Source organism: Lynx canadensis, chromosome E2 (genome assembly GCF_007474595.2).
Source record: "Lynx canadensis isolate LIC74 chromosome E2, mLynCan4.pri.v2, whole genome shotgun sequence".
Taxonomy (NCBI): domain Eukaryota; kingdom Metazoa; phylum Chordata; class Mammalia; order Carnivora; family Felidae; genus Lynx; species Lynx canadensis.
The window spans coordinates 4,687,499-4,706,669 of NC_044317.1; the positions used below are offsets into that span (position 1 = coordinate 4,687,499).

General features: G+C 61.2%; 1 protein-coding gene across 1 annotated transcript; it reads left to right on the forward strand.

Moving 5' to 3' along the window:
- Positions 1 to 373: 373 nt before the first annotated feature.
- Positions 374 to 18,867, forward strand: SLC38A8 (solute carrier family 38 member 8). The gene is made up of 12 exons (XM_032591414.1): positions 374 to 1,947; positions 2,466 to 2,560; positions 2,807 to 2,997; positions 4,285 to 4,483; positions 7,506 to 7,647; positions 8,751 to 8,852; positions 10,898 to 10,955; positions 14,949 to 15,063; positions 15,843 to 15,990; positions 16,131 to 16,339; positions 17,024 to 17,075; positions 18,320 to 18,867. The coding sequence occupies exons 2-12, from the start codon at positions 2,521 to 2,523 to the stop codon at positions 18,411 to 18,413; spliced, it is 1,350 nt and encodes a 449-aa protein (XP_032447305.1). The 5' UTR covers positions 374 to 1,947; positions 2,466 to 2,520; the 3' UTR covers positions 18,414 to 18,867.
- The last annotated feature ends 304 nt before the right edge of the window (positions 18,868 to 19,171 follow it).

Here is a 19,171-nt window from a genome sequence, read left to right on the forward strand (position 1 = left end):
CTGGTCCAGCAAGAATGGCCTCTCCCAGGTCCCCCTAGAACCCAGAGGCCTTCCCGGGGCCCCTGGCTGAGCCTTCAACACAGGGACTCCCTGCTCCTCCGATGCCTCCCTTCCCCTGCCCTTCACCTTCTTCCAGGGAGCCCTCCTGCAACTGGGGTCTCGTGGTCACTCCTCCTTTTTTTTTTTTTTAATTTTTTTTTTTTAACGTTTATTTATCTTTGGGACAGAGAGAGACACAGCATGAATGGGGGAGGGGCAGAGAGGAGGAGACACAGAATCGGAAACAGGCTCCAGGCTCTGAGCCATCAGCCCAGAGCCCGACGCGGGGCTCGAACTCAGGGACCGCGAGATCGTGACCTGAGCTGAAGTCGGACGCTTAACCGACTGAGCCACCCAGGCGCCCCTCGTGGTCACCTCTCCTACTCTTTGGACCCTATTTGTCTAGTCCTGGTCTCTTCATACGTCGGCCTTTCCTCCAGAACGGAGCCCTTGTCTTTCGCCTCTGACTCGCTGTGAGTCTGCGTGCGTCGAATGAGAACGCACTCAGGCCCCAGCCCCATGGGGCGCAGTGTGCCGAAGGGTGGCCCCTGTCGTGCTGAGTAGTGTGCCCTAGAGCCTGTGGGTGTGACCTTATCTGGAAAATGGGTCTTCTGCTTTGCAGGTGCAGTGAGGAAAGGATCTCGAGATGAGATCTTTCTGGAACGTGTGAGTGGGCTCAAATCCCAGGACAGGTGTCCTCCCACGAATAGGAGAGGACCCAGACACGGGGCGGGTGTGGGAAGATGGCACCCGGAGGGACGTGGCCACCAGCCCAGCACCGCCTGGAGCCCTTAGGAGCTGGACGAGGCAGGAGGGATCACGCCCTGGAGCCTTTGGAGGGAGGGCGGCCCTGCTGGGAGAGAATAAATTCCCATTGTTTTGAGACCCCCAGCTGGTGAGTTTGGTATGGCAGCTTCAGGAGGCTCCTTGCGTGGGGGAAGTCACGCCTTTTTCTCTCTCCCGGAATCCTACTCTCACTCTCTGATTCAGTGCCTCCCGTCCTGGGCGCTGGCAGCCAGGCAGGGTGCGGGGTGAAGCAGGTTTTGGGATGACGCAGCCAGGGTTGAACCCCGGGCACTTGCCAGCGGGCCCGTTCTGAGCCCCCTGCTCCACCTGCCTGAGCTCACTGCCCGCTCTGCGTCGAGCACTATGGCGTCACCCCCTCGGGATTCGCTGTGGGGGACCCAGTGAGACGCCCAGCGCCGGCTACAGGGCCCGGTTCCCAGCATCGCTCACTCGGTGAGCGCCGGTCCAGCTGTGCGCTCCTGGGCCACAATCCCGGCTCCCTTTTCGCATCCACGCCTGCCACTCAGCAGGTCAAACGCTCAACGCCTCTACGCGGAGCCTGCAAAGACCAAGTCTGCTGGTGACACGGTCAGGGGATGGAGACCGTTGGAAACCACATGGAGAAAAAGCCCTGGGCGCTGATCTGGTGTCCGCCAGATAAGGACTGATCGGGTGAGGCTCTGGCTCCGGAGATGGTTAACCGAAAGCCGCAGTCCTTAAGAGGGGGTCCCTGCACCCGCTGTATCCGCGTCACCGGGGAGCCGGGTAGGAATGCAGATTCTCAGACCCACGGAGTCAGAAACCGCTGGGTTGTCTGTCACACAGCCCTCAATCTGGGTTGTCACACGCCCTCAAGGGGACTCGAGCCCGGGTGCCAGGAGTAAAGCAGGTTCACGTTAGAATTCCGGACGTGACCTTCGTGGACCTGTGTTTTCCCGAAGGGGACCATTTCCTGTATTCTGCCATCTCGGCGGACAGCACAGCAGGTCGGAGAAGCGGTGTCTACTCAACGTCCGGTCCCAGACCAGCAACGCCCGCCTCCCCGGACCTCGGGAGTGATGTGGAGTCTGGGCTCCACCGAGGGGACAGTGAATTCGAATCTGCCTTCTGACAAGACCCCAGGTGATTCACGAGCACATTCGTTTCAGGGGCCAACCACCTGCTGACTGCCTGGGCCTTTGCACGCACTTGAGTCCACAGCGGACCCCTTTGTGGATGGAAACTAGGCTTGGAGAGATCACATGGTCTAGCTGAGCCCTGAGCTCTTAACCAAGCCCCCCTTCCTCAGACTAGGGGGCCTCAGAGAGGGATCCTGGGCCCAGGTCATTGACTGAGGTCAGGTGCAGGCCTGCCCCTCCTGCTCTCCCAGCTGCCCTCCATCAGACTCTCAGCAGCCAGGAAAGCCCCGCCTCCTGGGAGGGGCCTTCACCCGGGTGGGGGAGGGGAGGGCGTCTTAAGACCCCCTCCTCAGGCTGGCAGTCACAGAACGCTGCAAGCTCTTGGGACCGATGGCTCTGACCTCTTGTTCTTGTTCCCCTTGGTGTTGAGACATGACCCCAACACGTGCTCTCTAGAGCTCCCTTAATTCCCGAATCATCTCCTCACCTCGGGCACAGCTAGAACCTTCCTTCTTCCACCAGTGGGGCCCAAGAAATGCCGCAGAACCAGCTGGAGCGAGCCTGAGCCCTGTCCCTGATGGCTGACAACTATCTGATCTTGAAGTCTGGATTTGGGGGTAAGGGTGAGGGGCTGGGGTGGAGGCTCGGGAGAGGAGGGTAGGAGGTCCCCCGGTGAGGATAAACCGGGGCCTGGGAGCGGGTCACTCAAAAGGGCAGCACGAGGCAGCCCGTGGCGTGGGGCCGTTGGGACAGATGGGTGACTCTGATTTGGGGAGCGAGACCAGTCACAGCCAGGAAGGCAGTGTGAGGACTGCGCCTCTTCGCCCGCCCCCCCCCCCCCGCCGCCTCCCTGCTGCTTCTAGCCATGGAGGGACCGACGGCCGGCAGCCCAGGCCTCTCGGAGAAGCCGGTCCCCGCGGCCGCCAGCCCCTCTCTGTCCTCGCTGGGCGCTGTCTTCATCCTCCTGAAATCCGCGCTGGGGGCCGGCCTGCTCAACTTCCCCTGGGCCTTCCACAAGGCGGGTGGGGTGACCCCCGCCTTCCTGGTGGAGCTGGTAAGCACCTGCGGAGCATCTTTCGGGGCGGGGGGCGGGGGGCGGGTCTCCTGGGGTGGGACCCAGACGGGAATCCTCAGCATCCCTCCTGGGGAGCTGCCTGTTGTAGAAACGACCCCTTTGGAGACTCCCGTTGGCGTCCGCTCTCTGCTCAGCTGCCGCGGGACGGGGTCCTCCCACCGCAGCCCCGAGTGGCGAGCACCCCTAGGCTGTTGAGGGTGGCGGGTGGGGAGGCGCCTGCCTCAAGCGATCATCTGCAGGCGGTCACCTGGCCAGTTGGCTCCTCTCACCGGCTGGTTACAGCTCGATGCTGAAAGTTGAGCCCTGCGTGCGGTCGGATCGGGTGTAAGATGCTGTGACCCCCACCCCCCCACCCCACACCCGGCCTGGCCCGCTGCCCCGTCACAGCCGTGCAGCCAGTCCTGCCAGCTGCATGTGGAGCCTGAACTCCCTTCTAGAAAGGCCAGGGCTGGACAGCCCCAGCGGAGAAGGGCCACTGATTAGCACAGCTTCATTTTATTTGCGAAGATTCTGTTTCCGCAGCTGAGAGCAGCAGCTGAGTTGTGTGGGGAGCTGGTCCACAGACGTGATCTTAACTGCCTTTTTATGGCGGCCAGCTGATCGTGGCCACGGGGCCTTTTCTGTCCTTCGGGAAACTGCCCGGTCCTAGTTTGTGTAGTGTCCGGCCTATGAAAATGGGTAACCGTGGGACGATAGGGCAGGAGTTTCTTTGGGGGACAGGACACGAGAGAGCTCCGGGGCACGGTGGTGGGTTCTCAGTCCTGACGGGTTAGGGCTGTACGGGTGAATCGGTCGTATCTCCTCCAACGATACGTGTGTTCTTTTAACCCACAACCCATGGGATTTTAGGAGAGTAATTGAGACTCTCTGGGTTTCTGAGATCTCATTTATCCAACTGGGGCAGAATAGCAGGAATCCCAGGTGCAGAGACATACAGCCCGAGAGGCCTCGACAATAGCTTGCCCTGTGGCTCTGATCTCCGGGCAGGGGCGGGCCTGGTAGCACATTGGGTAGAGGCCCCTGGTCTGCAGGTGGCCTGTGTGGGTGACAGGCCTGGTGGAGAGTGATATCAAAGTCCCAAGGGTCTGGGGCGCCTGGCAGGGTCGGTCGGTAAAGCATGTGTGACTCTTGATCTCAGGGTTCTGAGTTGAAGCCCCATGTTGGGCCCTGAGCCTACTTAATTAAAAAAAAAAAAAAAAACCTGCGGGGCAGCTGGCTCGGGTGGTGGGCTGGGGGTCACCCTGGCCCCACGGTCCTGCTCCGCAGGTCTCCTTGGTCTTTCTCATCAGCGGGCTGGTCATCCTGGGCTATGCTGCCTCTGTCAGCGGCCAGACGACCTACCAGGGTGTGGTTGGAGGGCTGTGTGGCCCGGCCCTGGGGAAGCTGTGTGAGGCCTGCTTCATCGTCAACCTGCTCATGATCTCCGTGGCCTTCCTCAGGGTGATTGGGGACCAGCTGGAGAAGCGTAAGTACTGGCACAGGAGTGGGGGGCGCCCCCGGGGGGCTTCTGGTTGATGAGCGGGATGTGGGTACTGGGGGGGGCCTTGGGGGGACAGCAGAGGCCAAGGCCACCCCTGAGCTCCTTACATCGTGGCAGAGGAGTGGTAATGAGCACCCTGGGAGTCATGGAGGGGGAGAGGCTGTGCTGGATGTCTAGTGGGGACAATCTAGTTTACGGATGGGGAAGCCAAGCCAACTGCAGAGAAGTCCCTTTGGAGAGCGAGCCAGTAACACCTTGAATCTGGGGATGGACATCCAGGCCTGAGCCCAGGCCCCCTTGGCTTCTCGTCTCCCGTGGACCGTTTCCCTGCAAACACTGCTAGCCACATCGTGCCCGCTTTGATAGGTTTCCTTTTTGTTCGATTCAGCGTATTTGCGAATTCTTGCTGGGATTTCTTCCTCGACTCACGGGTGTTGACGCTTGTGTGGTTCAGTTTCCACTTACTTGCGGAGTTTCCTAGATTGCTTTCTGGTTTCTGCCTTAGTTGTGCCACAGTCGGAGAACACGCTCCGTGTGGTTTCAGTCTTTGGCCTCGGAGCCTTGCTCTGGGCCCCCATGTGATCAATCGTGGTGGGCGCTCCGGGGGCCCTTCAGGGACGTGCCTGGTGCAGTTGGGCGGAGTGTTCTAGAACGCTGCATCGGCTCTAGGTGCTCCACGGCTTGGATGAGATCCTCCCGAGCCTCCCTGATTGTTTTTCCAAATGGAGTTACTCCCTCGGGTGGTGAAAGGCGAGCGTGCAAATCAGCTGTGTTTGCAGGTTGGTGTGTTTGACCCTTGAATTCTGTCCATTTTGGCCTCCTGGTGCTCGAAGCTCTGTTGGCGGGCTCCCACCCGTGAATTGTCCCGTGAGGATCGTGAAAGGTCGCCTCCCGTCTCTGGTAATACTTTGCCTTCAAGTCCAACTTCTCTGCCACGCGTCTAGTCCCTCCAGCTTCCTTGAGTGTTTGCCTGGCTTCTCCCCCTCCTCCTACCGCCCTCCGCCCCGGGTCTTTGTGAACCTAAAGGTAACTTGGGAGTTTCAGGTGTTTCCTGCGGACATGTAGTTGGGTCTCGCTTTTTTGTTTTGTTTTTTTTTTTTAATCGTCTCGACAGTCTCCGTGTTTAACTGGAGTGTTGCAATTTTTAATTGGAAAGTGGTTAGCGATACGCTTGGATTTTGGTCGTCTGTTTTGCTATTTCTTCTGTCACTTGAACCAAAGGCCCCCAGTGCTGGGGGTCCCGAGGTTCCAGGTGCCCGTGTCTTGGGGGGGTTGCTTGTATCCCGAAAAGCATGGAGGTTGGCGAATCTGAACCTCCCGGTGGTTAAAAGGGGCACAGAAGCGCCCTGCCTTTCGGTGTGAAGTGGAGGTCATGTCCGGTTCCACCTCTGGGCAGAGGTGGTTGCACCAGAGGGCAGCTGGAGTGATCCGAGCAACCTTGAGAACGCAGACCTCCTCCACGGCCTCTGGGCAGATGGCCTGGGGTGTGCTTGTGTGTTAGTGGTTAGAGGGTTGTGGATGTGTTGTCTCTACAGGCTTCTTGGCAGGGGGGCCAAATAAAGACTGGGGGTGCCTGTGGCGGTTGGGGTGCTTGGTGTCCTTGTGTGCAGTGGGTACCGATGACTTAGAAGTGACAGGTGCTGAAAGACGTCAAGGAATGTTCTAGAAAGTTGAGGGCTCGGGAGGGGCTGCTGGAGCCCAGATATCCGAGCTGGGATCCTGGCTAAGGAGATCCAGATGCAAAAGCGGGGCTTGTGTCCCTTCCCAGAGGCCATGTGGGTCTGGCACTCCCTGAGGTCTCTGTGCACCTCTGGGTGTGTGCATTCCCCTGGCGTCTGTGGCCCGTAACGCCTGCTTTGCTCTCATGCCTGGTACCTGTGTAAAGTGACCTCGGGGTGGGACACCCCCCCCCCCCCCCCCCCCCCCCCAGCCTTGCAGAGGGTCGGTAGAAACAAGCTACTCGGCTAAGGTCTTGGCTTCTGTGCGTGGCTGGCTTGCATTTGGTGAACAAAGAAGGGTCACAGTCCAGCACAGCAAGTGCCCCCAAGTGGGCCGGGAAGCATCTCTCAGCTCCCCATCCTCCCCCGCTTTCGAGCCCCAGGCCATCTTGCTCCTCCCCCAATGCTCTCCCCTCCCCCACAGGCCTTGCCTCTTCTGTCAATTTCAAATTCTCCATTTCATTGTGGTGGGGGGTGGGGGACACCGGTCTGGGTTCTTCCGTTCCCCCTACTGAGAGGTTGGTGGGAGGCTGGGAGGAGTGTGTGCCCCTTGCCCCCATCAGCATGGGCTCTGAGACAACGTTGGCCCAGCACACTATGGCAGATGTGACATGGTGCCCGTTCCAGGCCCAGCCTTTAAGCAGTTTCCCCCGGGATCTTCGGGAGCCCCCAGCTGCCCCAGCCTAGCCTCCCGGAGGGTCCTTGTGGGAGAGACCCCAGGACTGCAGGGAGGGCTCAGGCGTCCCCACCAGACACCCAGTGTCGAGCCATCGCGGACCCTCCAGACCAGCCTACCCGTGGGCCATCCACGCACCCCCACGTGACCCTAGCTGGTCCCACGCGGAGCAGAACTGGCCGGCTCAGCCCTGCCCTAGTTCTCCTCCAGTCCCTGGCGTGTGACAAAGCCGTCGCTCTGGGCCTCTTGGGGGGGGAGTTACCGGGGGGGGGGGGGGACGTTTACCAGCTCTCAGTACCAGCTCCCCCCCCCCCCCCACAGGCTCATGAGGAAACAGAAAAGCATCTTTTATGAGCGGATTAGGGCCCAGGTGCCTCAAGGGCAGGCCACTTGGCCTCTTCCTTGTTGCGGCCCCTCTAGCAGAAGGTCACCGAATGGCTGTTGAATGAATCTGCGCCAAGGTTGCTGCCCCCGTGGTGGCACGTGACAGGGAGCCCCGGCCGACCCCGGCCCACCCGGGAGCAGAGACCCCTGTGGCTGGGGCTCTGAGCCTGGGGGGTGCTGGGGCCGCAGCTCTGAGCGGTCCCCGCCCTCTTGCCCTCCCTGCCCTCAGTGTGTGGCTTCCTGCTGCCCAGCGCCCCCCCGGCCCCGCAGCCGTGGTGCGTGGACCAGCGCCTCACCCTGCCCCTGCTCTCCATGCTGGTCATCCTGCCCCTGTCCGTCCCGCGTGAGATCGGGTTCCAGAAGTACACCAGGTACGGTGGGGGGGGGGGCTGCGGACGCTTCCCTGCCAGGGTCCCCACCTGTGCTGGTGTCTGCAGGTGGGGGGTGGGGGCGGGGGGTTCATTCTACCAGGGATTAGGGGGGTGGCCAGCTCTGGTCCTCCCCTTTTGGAGAAGAGAAAAAAGAGGGACAGTTACCCAAGTAGCACGTACGCGGGATAGAAAACAGAGATAAACAAGAACGTGTGTTGACGTGGCTGCTATTCTGTGATTTCATTATTACAGATGGTTTATGCGCACAGGCACGGGGAGACCCCAGGTATACACTTGGGTTCCACCTTACGGTCAGAGGTGTTTTGGGTTTATTTTTTTTTTTTAACGTTTATTTGTTTTTTGAGAGAGAGCACAAGCAGGGGAGGGGCAGAGAGAGAGAGGGAGACACAGAATCCGAAGCAGGCTCCGGGCTCCGAGCTGTCGGCACAGAGCCGGACGCGGGGCTCGAACTCACGAACTGCACGAGATCGTGACCTGAGCTGGAGTCAGAAGCTTAGCCGACTTAAAACTGCCCCTTTATATGTACTTTCGGAAAATAAAAAAAAAAAAAGCCTGGCAAAAGGGCTCACCTGAGTTTGCAACCTGCCTTCCCCTGTTGCGTCGTGAAGGCCAACAGACTTTTCACCTTAGAACTAGAACGGAGAGCACGCGGGGGACCCAGGTCCCCTCTGGACTCCAGCCCTTGCCTGGCTCTCCTGTCGTGTCAGCAAGGTCAGGGGCGCACCCCGCTTTGGTGTGGCCGAGCCGAGGGCCTCCCGGCGTGGGTGCCACATCGGAATGCTGTCTTGTTGGAGAGATGGGGGCTCCCGAAGCTCTCGGACCTGACGGGTGTCGGCCTGGTCGGGAGCTCGACGCCTCTGACCCCTGGGCCTCAGACAGGCTTCCCGCTGTCCCCACGGCACAGATACGGAAATGGAGGCTCGGAGCAGTGGGGACCTTGCCCGACACCTAGCCGGCATGGGCCACCCTGGCCCTCAGATGGTGCTCTGTGTCACCCCGGGCTGTGTGTGGCGGGGCCGGTGTTCCCGTGATGGGGTGGCTGTACCGTGGAGGCCCCTAACGCCGTGTTCCGTGTACGTTAGCATCCTAGGCACCCTGGCCGCCTGCTACCTGGCCCTGGTCATCGTGGTGCAGTACTATACCGGGCCCCAAGGCCTTGCTCGTGAGCCCCGCCCCGCACAGAGGTGAGTGTGAGGGGGCGGCCGTTCATGGCTTCCTGTGTGAGGCCAAGAGGTGGGGGTGGGGAGGGGCTGTCCTGCAGAGATGCTGCGCGGTGCCGAGGGCTTGGGGTTTGCTGGGAAGCCACTGCGGGGCTGAAATCAGATCTGCTCGTGGCAGGGTCATCTCCATGGGCACGTGACCAGCAGTCACCCAGAAGGGCCCTGCACGTGGCTGAATGGCCTGCTGTTGCAATCCTGAATTTTTTTTTTTTTTTTAACGTTTATCTTCGAGAGAGAGACACACACACACACACAGACGCACAGAGCTCAAGCAGGGAAGGGGCAGAGAGAGAGAGAGGGAGACACAGTATCCGAAGCAGGCTCCAGGCTCCAGGCTCCGAGCCGTCAGCCCAGAGCCCGCCGCGGGTCTCGAACCCGTGAACCGCGGGATAGTGACTTGAGCCGAAGTCGGGTGCTTAACCGACTGAGCCCCGCCGGGCACCCCGCCATCCTGAAATTCTTCCCTGAACAAGGTGCCAGCGTGTTCATTTTGTGCCAGGCTCCACGAATTTCGTGGCCTCTTCTGGCCGACGGATTGGAAGCAGGACCGCAGAGAAGAGGCTGGGGCGACTCTGAGCTTTGGCTTTGAGCGCTGGGAAAGGTGGCAGTGCTGTTTCCTGGGGTGGATGAGACGGGAGCAGGGCCGGGGGGAGGAAGTCATGTGGGGACATGTTACATTGGAGGCGGTTCTGAGACCTCCGAGAAGACGTCAGGTGGCCAGTCAGACCTGCGTGTCTGGAGGTCAGAGAGGGGTCCGGACTGGAGGGAGAAAGGCTGTGGGTGTCAGCCCCGAGGGGGCATTTGAGGCCACCAGCCCGGGTGAGAATGGTACGCTGAGCCAATGGTGCTCAGTCCGGCACCAGGAGGTCAGGGACAGGAGGAGGAGGTGTTGGGAGAAGAGAAGGAAGGAGAAGGTGCAGAATGGGTTAGCTTCTGGTGGGGCGGGGCGGGGTGGGGGGAGCTCTCACTAGCGCCTCGAGGGAAGAATCCTTCCTGCCCCTTCGAGCTTCTGGTGGCCCCGGTGATCTTTGGCATCCCTTGGCACATGGTTATATCCCTCTGTCTCTGTTTCCATCATATAGGACCTTCCCTTGTCTGTGTCTGTCTGTTCTTCTGGTAACAACACCACCCCACTCCAGTGTGACCTCAGCTCGTTTTCCCTCATGACCTCTACCAAGACCTTGTGTCCAAACAAGGCTTTGTTCTGAGGTTCCCAATGGATATAAACCTGGGGGGATGTTAGTCAACCCAACGTAGAGGAGGATAGAAAGTGGGCCTCAGCAATCAGTGAGCAAAATTTCAAGAAGGTTGGGGTGACGGCCGCCAAAATGCTGTTGCTGGGTCACGCAGGACTGAGTCCCAGCTTTGAATTTAGCCACGGAGGCTGCTGGTGATGGGACGAGAGCTTCATGAGGGCGGGAGAAGGGGCTGAGGGTCCCAGTGGATTAGGCCCAGGGAAGAGAGTTCTTCTGAGAAGGGGAAGAGAGGAGTGGGCAGGAGCTGATGGGGGAACCAACACCAGCAGGTGCTGCTTATCTCTCACTCCACTATGTCCCCCCAGGTGCCAGAGGCTGGTACCCAGAGCTTGTCAAAGGGAGCTGGGGGTCCTCATCTGGGGGCCCCTGAGGGGGGCCGGACCTCAAGGCTCTGCCCTGTGTATGGCTCCGTCCTCTCAGGCAGTTTGGGTGGCGGTCAAGCCATCCTTGCCCTATTGGATTTGATGGATGCTGCCAGTGCCCCCGCCCCCGCCCCCGCCCTCGATGGGAACGGAAAGTTGGGAATTCCTTCTAGCCCTGTCCTCCGTGGAGAAGGTCAACTTAGCAAATGTGAGCACAGGTGTCTTCAGAAGATGCAGTGTGCCACATGCATCGTTTTCCTGGTAATTAACAAGCCTGTCTCACAGCCCGGCTCAGCTACGTTTTCCTGGTATTGTTTAAAACTCCTCCTCAAGTGGCGGTTGTTGTGAGTCGAACTTTTTGTGACAAACCCCTGTTCTTGTCCGTTTGCAGCCCCTCCTCCTGGACCTCCGTGTTCAGCGTCTTCCCTACGATCTGCTTCGGGTTCCAGGTAATGGCAGCGTGCGGGTGGAGGTGCGTGGCTTGGGGGGCTGTGGTGACTCTGCTCCCTCGGGAGAGGGTGGCCCTGTGTCAGGAAAGAAGGTGGAAGACTCGCTACGGGGCGAGGTGGGCGGTCTCCTGGAGGCTGTGCGTGTCGGTTGGCATCTGGGCTCGGTGAGGGGTGAACTGCTGTTGAACCTGGGCACCCGGCCTCTGCCGACACCAGCAGCACATCTGTTGGGTCCGGGGCAGCGTGTGGGGCTCCGGAGCTTGTTCCTTCCTCTGCGAAATTCTCCCGGGGCCATCTCCCTGACTGGGGACCTGGTGCCACCCGCTTAGACAGAACGCCTTTATGCAGGTGCCTCCTGTCCCTGGCGCCGGAAAGATCCTGACTCTGGAGGCGTTCGGGGGCCGGGAGGCGTACCGGGCAGAAAAGGGGAGCTTGTGACGGAGTGGCACAGAGTGAGGGCGGGCCGAACTGTGGGAGGCGAAGGGAGCGGGTTTAGCTAGTGAGCCTGGGAAGGGAGGGGGCCGCAGGCAGGGGTGAGGTGGCGGGAGAGCTGCAGGGGTGAGGTAGGTGCCCCCCCCCGCGGTGTTAGAGGGGTGCAATGGAGACCGTGGGCTCCTCCCCCAAGGGGGTTTCCGGTCGCCTGGCAGGTGCTCCTTGACTCATTTCATCCATTGTTGATTTTAGGAAAGCTTTGCCTCTATCCTAAGAACAGCCGCCCCCGCCACCCCCAGACACCCCCAGATGGGTCCCAAAGTAAAATCGAGTTCGCAGGGGCAAGTGGTGTTCGGCCCGACAGCTGTGCCTTCTCGCTTGACATGTTTCTCCCCTTCTCTGTCCTCCAGCTCCTGTTTGTGCTTTTTCCATCTTGCGTTTTCTTTGAGGATCGTTTAAAAAAAAACAACAACAAAAAAAAACAACCCTGGAACGTTTCCATTTATCCTCTTTATAAATCAGTCGAAATATCGCTTCTGGGGCTCAGCAAGACGCTCGCAGGAACGTCTCCCATTTCTTCTCGCACGCCCCATATTTTCAAAGAGCTGAAGCGACGATTTTGTTGTCAGCGGTTTGGACGCGGCCTTGATCCCTCTCTCCCGCGCCCGGGCACCATATGGTGCGGCAGGGTTGCGCCGCGGGAGCCGCTTTCTAGATGCTTCCGAGGGCTGCCCCCCTCACCTTTGCCTCGGCTCCGTCAGCCGGTTCTCCTAGCAACCGGGGCCTGGGCTGCGGTTTCCAGGGACACGGGAGGCAGCGATGAAGAGCTGGGAGAAGACAGACGCGAATCGCAGGGTGGGGGTGGGGCTCAGGCCAGAGGAGACCAGGATCTGGGCGTGGGAGGGTGGGGGCGGAGGGCAGTTGAGGGTGAGGAGGGAGAGAGGAGGAGGAGGGGCGGCCTGCTGGAGGGGTGGTGCGGGAAGGGCAAGTCTCCTGTTGGCCTCAGGAGCTCAGACCTGGCCACGCCGCTCCCCGCCCCCTGGAGCGAGCAGCGGGGCGCCCCGTCCAGCCTGCAGCGCAGCGCGAGGGCCGTGGAGGGGCAGACGTGGGGTGCGGGCTCAGCTCCCAGCCAGCTCGCCACCCCCGGGACTTCTCCGCGGCTGCTGTTTTTAAACAGCCGTGTTGAGGTCTAAGTCCGTGGCAAACAGTTCACTCGTTGGCCCCAGGCACCTCAGAACGCTGGTGACGCCCCGAAAGGAGCCCTGTACCTGGGGCCGGCCCCCACGCCCTGGCACCCACGTGTCTCTCTGCGGATCTGTTTCGGGCGTTTTATTGTAATGGGGTCCTTTGGGCCCGGCTTCTGTCCCCCAGCGTGCTGCTCTCCGCGTTCGCCCTGGCCGTGCCCTGTGCCGCTCGCTGCCCCCCTTCCTGTGGCTGCGGGGTGGTCGTCGGCCGCATCGAGTGCAGCCTGCAGACCGCTCCTCAGCCGGTCGACGTGTGGCCTCTTTGCGCTCCCCGGCCAGTGTGCTCCTCCACCTGCCGTTTCTCCTGCCCTGGGAGCAGAGAGCCAGTGCCATCCCAGCCCCTGTCCCATCCCCTGTCCCATCCCCTGTCCCAGCCGGACAGCCCTGTCCTAGGGAGCCGTGTAAAAGCTGGTGTAAAAGCAGGAGAAACGGCCCAGGGGTCTTGGGACAACCTGGGGGGAGGGCTGGACGATATCCTGCCACAGCCGAGCGTCTTGTCCCCACCCCTGCGCTTGGCCGTGCCCTGGAGACCCCCACCGCGTGGTGTCCTGGGCGACCCCACAGAGTCTGTGGGCCTTGGGGGTTGGTGTGTACTCGGGAGCAGGGATGGGGAGACGGGGAGACCCCCTGTCATGGGCTCTGGGCCGTTCTGGGAGCCATGCGGATGTACCTGAGAAATGCCATAGGGGTAGGTACAGGAGGCGGGAACCTGGGTCCCCTGGCTTCCCTGGCTTCCCCTGGCTTCCCCTGGCTTCCCCTGGTTGAGGCTCCCCTTGAGGATAAAGCCCCCAGGGCCTGGCTGAGCCAGCCTGCAGCCAAGGTCAAGGCGGCCTGGGGCAGGAGTGTCGGGGCGAAGGGTGTGTGCGCTCAGTCTCCCCCGGACGCGGCCCCTGCAGTGGAGTTGGGGAGTGACTGTGTGTGCCCCCCACCCCTCCCGAGGGCGTGCCCCTCCCCATCATGCTCCACGAGGGGGGGGGGAGCTATGTTTGCTTGACTACCTGGCATCTCACACTGGCACCAAGTGGGACTATTAAGCATTTGAGTGCTGGGGAGCCGGGGGTGGGGGAGGCTTCCTGCTTGCTGGGTGGGTTAATGGGTGTGTAATTAAGTCCCCCTGGAACGTTCTTTAGCTGTGGGCCGGGCTCTGTGTGTGGCCTGAGCTCAGAGGCATAAGCGAAGCCAATGTGGTCCTCGCCCTCATGTAGCTAACAGGTCCTGAACAAGCAAACCCAGAACTGCTCGGGAGGGGAGGGGAGGGACATAGGGAGGAGCTCAGTCCTGCTGGGGAGAGCTTTCTGAAAGGAAGGGTAGGTGCTGGCCGTACCAAGAGAGAATCCCAGGTCGAGGACCCAGCACAAGCAAATGTCCTGAGGCAGCAAGGAGGAACAGAGGTGAACTGAGCTCAGTGGGTGAGGAAGGCGTGGCTAGCAGCCTGGAGAGTGGGCAGGAGGAGGTGATCCGCATGTTTGGTTTTGATCGGAAGGGGGTAAAGAGGCTGATGTGTGGAAGGAACCATAGAACAGTCTGGAAGCCATAGGGGGCATCAAGATAAAGTCTTGCCTCTCAACTCCGGCTGTGTGGCAGTCAGGGTCTCCTGGGCTGCTGGTGAAATGCCGCCGCCCAGGTCCTGCCCCAAGTAAATAAAGTCCTTGACGCTGGCCATAGGTGTTTTATATTTCAGACTCTTCATGACGTTATTAAGTATACGTGAAACACATAAATCATGGCTGTGTCTATCCCCGTGCAACCCTCAGCCCAGTCAGGATCTAGAATGTTCCTGGTACCCCCACAAGCTCCCTTGTGACCTGTCCTGCTCCACGGCAGCCCCCTTCTGTCACCGGAAGCGGTGGTTCTCGACTAGGAGCAGTTCTAGGGGGCCATTGGGCAACGTCCAGAGATGTTTTTGGTTGTCACAATGAGGGCGGAGGTGTTCCTGGTGTCCAGTGGGTCCCCACCAGGGATTCTGCCCAGCATCCTGCAGCGCACAGGACAGGCCCCCCCCCCCCCCCAGATGTCAAGGGCGCTGCAGTCCAGAACCCTTGCCCCAGGGTGGTTAACTTGTAACTGGAACTTCACGTCCCTGGAAACACGTTTTCTTGTCTTGCTCAGCGTTCCGGCCGCAAGGCCGTCCTGTGCGAGGTTGTGTTCGTCCTTCAGGGCTGTGTCATGTTTCCCGGGTGACCGTCTGCCGATTTCCCTGCTAGACTTCCTACTGTCGGCGGACCCCTGGGTGGCTACCTGTGCTTTGGGGCCCTGAGACGTTCGAGGTGGCTCCCGGTGCCTCGGGCGCCCCCTGAGCCCCGCCCCTGCCTCGCAGTGTCACGAAGCCGGGGTGTCCATTTACTGCAGCATGACCCATCGGAGCCTCTCCCATTGGGCCCTGGTCTCCGTGCTGTCCCTGCTGGCCTGCTGCTTCGTCTACTCGCTGACAGGTAAGGCAGCACCAGCACACCGCGGAGCTGGGCAGGGGGCGCGGGAGACCCCGAGGAGTGCTCACCGCGTGCCCGGCCGTGCCGTGCCGGGTCCGGGGGGTGTCACAGCCCTCGCCCGTTTACTCCTGACCCCCCTGGGAAGTCCCCATTTCACGGAAGGGGTAGCTGAGGCTCAGACGGCTTCTGTGGCTTGTCCGGCAGGGCCCCCCGGCTAGATGTGCAGAGCTGAGACCCTGCTCGCACGCTCCACACCCTGCCACACAGATGTCCGATGGGACGGTAGTGACTGGCGCGTAGCATGATCTCTGGGTAGCGATTTACAAAACGCCCTTGTGGCTTTGACGGACGTGGGTGCCCACAGACCTGGGTTCCAGGCAGAAGAGTCTCCGAGGGGCGCGGAAGTGGGGCTCAGAGACGGCTGGGACCTGCTCAGGGGTCACACAGCATGCCCGTGGCACAGCCCAGGTCTCAGGCCCAGGCCGACTTCTGGCTGGCTGCTTTCCTCCCGCCCGGGGCTTTGGAGCCCCTGACCCGGGGAGCCCTTGGGCCGCTGCAGTGTGCCAGCCACTGGGGCCCACCGTGGTCACCCAGGAAGCTTGCTGACCCACGACGCCGTTAGTTTCGGGAGGACAGCACGGGGACGCGGCTGCCGTGTTACGCAGTGCCCCCTGTCCGCGACGTTCCCCGTGCCGTGCCCTCCGTCCACGTCTCCCGCCGGCACGGTGCCCTTCTAATCCGCCCCCCCCCCCCCCCGGCCTTCCGCCCTCTCGGCCTCCCAGGGGTTTACGGCTTCCTGACCTTCGGGGCCGAAGTTTCTGCGGACATCTTGATGTCTTACCCGGGCGACGACGTGGTCATCATCGTGGCCCGGGCCCTCTTCGGAGTGTCCATCGTGACCGTCTACCCCATTGCGCTCTTCCTGGGGAGGTGAGGTCCGGCCCGCGGGGCCCTTGTATGTCGGTGCCTGCTCCAGACTGAGCCGTGGGAGGGTCAGCGCGGTCCTTGGGGAGCGGCGCCCGGTGGGGGCCGGCGCGGGGCTGGAGCCGCCCGTGGTGTGTGGCCTTCAGGTCGGTGATGCAGGATCTCTGGAGGAGGAGCTGGTGCCTGGCGTGTGGGCCCGGGGTCCTGGCGGAGCCCTCGGGGCCGTGGGTCCGGGTGCCACTGACCGTCCTGTGGGTCGCCGTGACGCTGGCCATGGCCCTGCTCCTGCCCGACCTCAGCGAGATCATTGGCATCATCGGCGGGATCAGCTCCTTCTTTATCTTCATTTTTCCGGGTGAGGCCCCTGCTCGGTTCGGCTCTGCCCGGTCTCCCCGTGGGGCACTCGAGGGTCTGGAGGGTGGGAGCCCCGCAGAGGCTTTACTGACGGATACGGGCCGTGGACTGTACGTGCCTTGAGTTAAACATCTCTGTGACCCTCGATGGGCGTACCCACTGGGAGTGCTGTCATCACCCCATCCTGCAGGTGGTCAGATAGAGGCCCAGCGGCCTCCCGGGGCAGGGCGCAGGGAGTGCCGGGTCAGCCTTGACCTTGTCCAGTCTCCGGTGCCACCGTGCACTGTGGGATTTCTTTTTTTCTTTTCTTTTCTTTTTTTTTTTTAATCCTTTCTGGTCACGTGAAATTTACGCGGTTCAAAGGTGCCCTGTGAATGTCGTCTTCTTGTCTTGGTCCCCAGACCTGGGAGGCAAACACGATCTCTGAGGCGGATGGTTTCATACAAAACCTTCCCCGTGTGGGTGGCTGGAGCTCCAGTCAAGGAGGCCTGAGGCTTTTTGCAGCCTGGGGAGCCCGGGGGGCCTCCCAGAGGAGGCGGCGCTCAGGGCTTGTCGTCGGAGAGGCTCAGGGGGGGCGAGGTGTTAGGGGGATGGTGAGCTGGGTCCGTGGGGACGGGCTCTCGAGCTCTGGGCCACTCTGGGTTCAACAGTGGAGAGCTGGAGTGGCTCCATGTGTCCTTTGCAGGTCTGTGCCTCATCTGTGCCGTTAACGTCCAGCCTGTAGCTGCACGCGTCAGGTAAGTGTCCCCAGACCAGGGTGGCAGCATGGGCGCTTGAGGGGCTCAGAGGGAGCAGAATGGGAATGTGGCAGGGCCCACGGAGGTCACGTCCTGCCGGTGAGTCAAACGACAGGCCACGGGGCTTGGCTTGTCCACGGTGACACAGTGTCTGAGCCAGGAGTCGAACCCCTGCCAGCCACACTGGGGCTTGCCCACACGCTACCGGTGCTCAGCCCTCCCTTGCCCTCAGAGGGTGATCGTCTCTGCCGGGAGCCGTTCAGCCCAGGACAGATGCTCCTGTGTTCCAGCAGCCGGGGGCTTGGGTCCCCCCCTGGAGGCCAGTGTCTCTCTCTCCTTCCCTCCCGCCTCATCGAGCCCCGGCCTGGTTTTCGCACAGCCGTGGGCAAGGCTTCCTTCCCTTCTGGGGGAAGAGCTTTTCTGGATGTCTCTGAACCTGACTCGGGCTTGGGGCGGCCGCGATGGTCTGGGGCCTCCTACATGCGGCTGTTTCCCGGCAGTGGTCTCTGAAGGCCCTGCTGCTTCTGTTTTGTGCCTTGATCCAAGCTCACAACAGTTTTTACTGGTGGGCTTTGAAGGTATTTTTAACTCTAGAGCTGCCGTAGGGCCTCTGATCGCTCAGAACCGCTCTAGGAGCCTGCAGGCCCGAGAACATTCCCCACGCTCTCCCCGCCTCCGTATTGGGGGCGTTCACGATTCTGTCTCACCGGAGACCGTCTTTCCGTAACATTGGGTCCTGTGGCCTTTGTTAATAGGGCCAGAAATGTGTCCGGCCGCCCTGCCGTCTGTAGGAATTTCATTTCCTTGTCTGCACGGTCTCTGTTGGTGCGTCGGGAAGCTCGCCGATGTGGCCTCAGTGGCTGTCAGGGCGACCGCCTCTGTCCCCGTGGCCAGCCGCTGTCCCCATCGTGGGTGACTTCGGGCTTTCTGCTCCTTCGTCGTTTTTAGGGGGGCTTCATGCCCCTCCTCCCGTTGCCCCCAAAGGGAAGGGACTGGAAAGGTGTCTCCCTCCCCCAGGGGAGGAACGGGATTAACAGAGGCAGTGAGTGGTTTTAATCGCAGGGGGCCCTTCTCTCCCCTTGTCTTGGAAACCCATCCCGACAGGTGGGGGGGAATACTATGGGTTTTTCTTCCAACTTGGTGGCTCTCCTGGCTTCGTGTGATCAGCCTTCGGCGTGCACTTGGCTTGTCTGTGCAGAGCTCCGGAGGAGAGCGTGCTCGATGTGTATTTCTTGGCCTGGCAGGTGCTGTTTGGAGGCGTGGGGAGTGGTCTCCGTGCTCGTGGGCACCTTCATCTTCGGGCAGAGCACGGTGGCAGCCGCCTTGGAACTCCTCTGAGCGGGAGGGGGTCGGCCCGGCCCCATGGCTGCCCTGGTGCAGCTGCCTGCGTCCAGCTGTGCGACCCGTGTCCTTGCCTCATAAAGATGCTGGAGAAATGGATACTTCTGCCTCCTGAGGTTGTTCGTTTGGGCTTCTGCTGGCTCAGAGGGTTTCGGGCGCAGTGCCGAGGAGGGCGGATTCGGGTCCTCGGGCCGCCCTGACAAAGACCGCAGCCTGGGGGCTTCGAAGGGCAGAAGGGTCCCCTCACCGTCTGGGGGCGGGAGCCCGAGACGCAGGTGTGGGCAGGGCCGCGCTGCCTATCCGGGAGGATCCCCTGCCCCTTCCAGCCTGCGGTGTGGCTGGCCATCCGTGGCGGTTCTTGGCCTTCGCTTCCCGCGTGGTCATCTGCCCTGTGTGTCCCTCCAAATTTCTTTTCTTTTTTTTTTTTTTTTTTTTTTTTAAAGTTAGAGACCATGAGATCCAGTGGGGGAGGGGCAGAGGGGAGGCGGCTAGAGGATCCCTGCGCTAACAGGGGAGAGCCGGACGCGGGGCTCGAACTCGCGAACGGCGAGATCGTGACCTGAGCCGAAGTCGGACGCTTCACCGACAGAGCCACCCAGGAGCCCCGAAATTTCCCTCCTCGTATGAGACCCCAGTCATTGGATTAGAGCCACCTTCATCCAGGATGACCTCATCTGAATTTACTTCCTTAGGGTCTGCAAAGATCCTGTTTCCAAACAAGGTCACAGTCACAGGTTCTAGGAGTGGGGACTTCA

What these genes read in the sequence shown, in the direction of transcription:
- SLC38A8 (XM_032591414.1), top strand. Translation starts at nt 2,521, where the DNA reads ATGGCTGACAACTATCTGATCTTGAAGTCTGGATTTGGGG. An exon ending in CGATCTGCTTCGGGTTCCAG is followed by an intron (nt 10,956 to 14,948) that starts GTAATGGCAGCG and finishes CCTGCCTCGCAG; the next exon opens with TGTCACGAAGCCGGGGTGTC. An exon ending in CCTGTAGCTGCACGCGTCAG is followed by an intron (nt 17,076 to 18,319) that starts GTAAGTGTCCCC and finishes TTGGCCTGGCAG; the next exon opens with GTGCTGTTTGGAGGCGTGGG.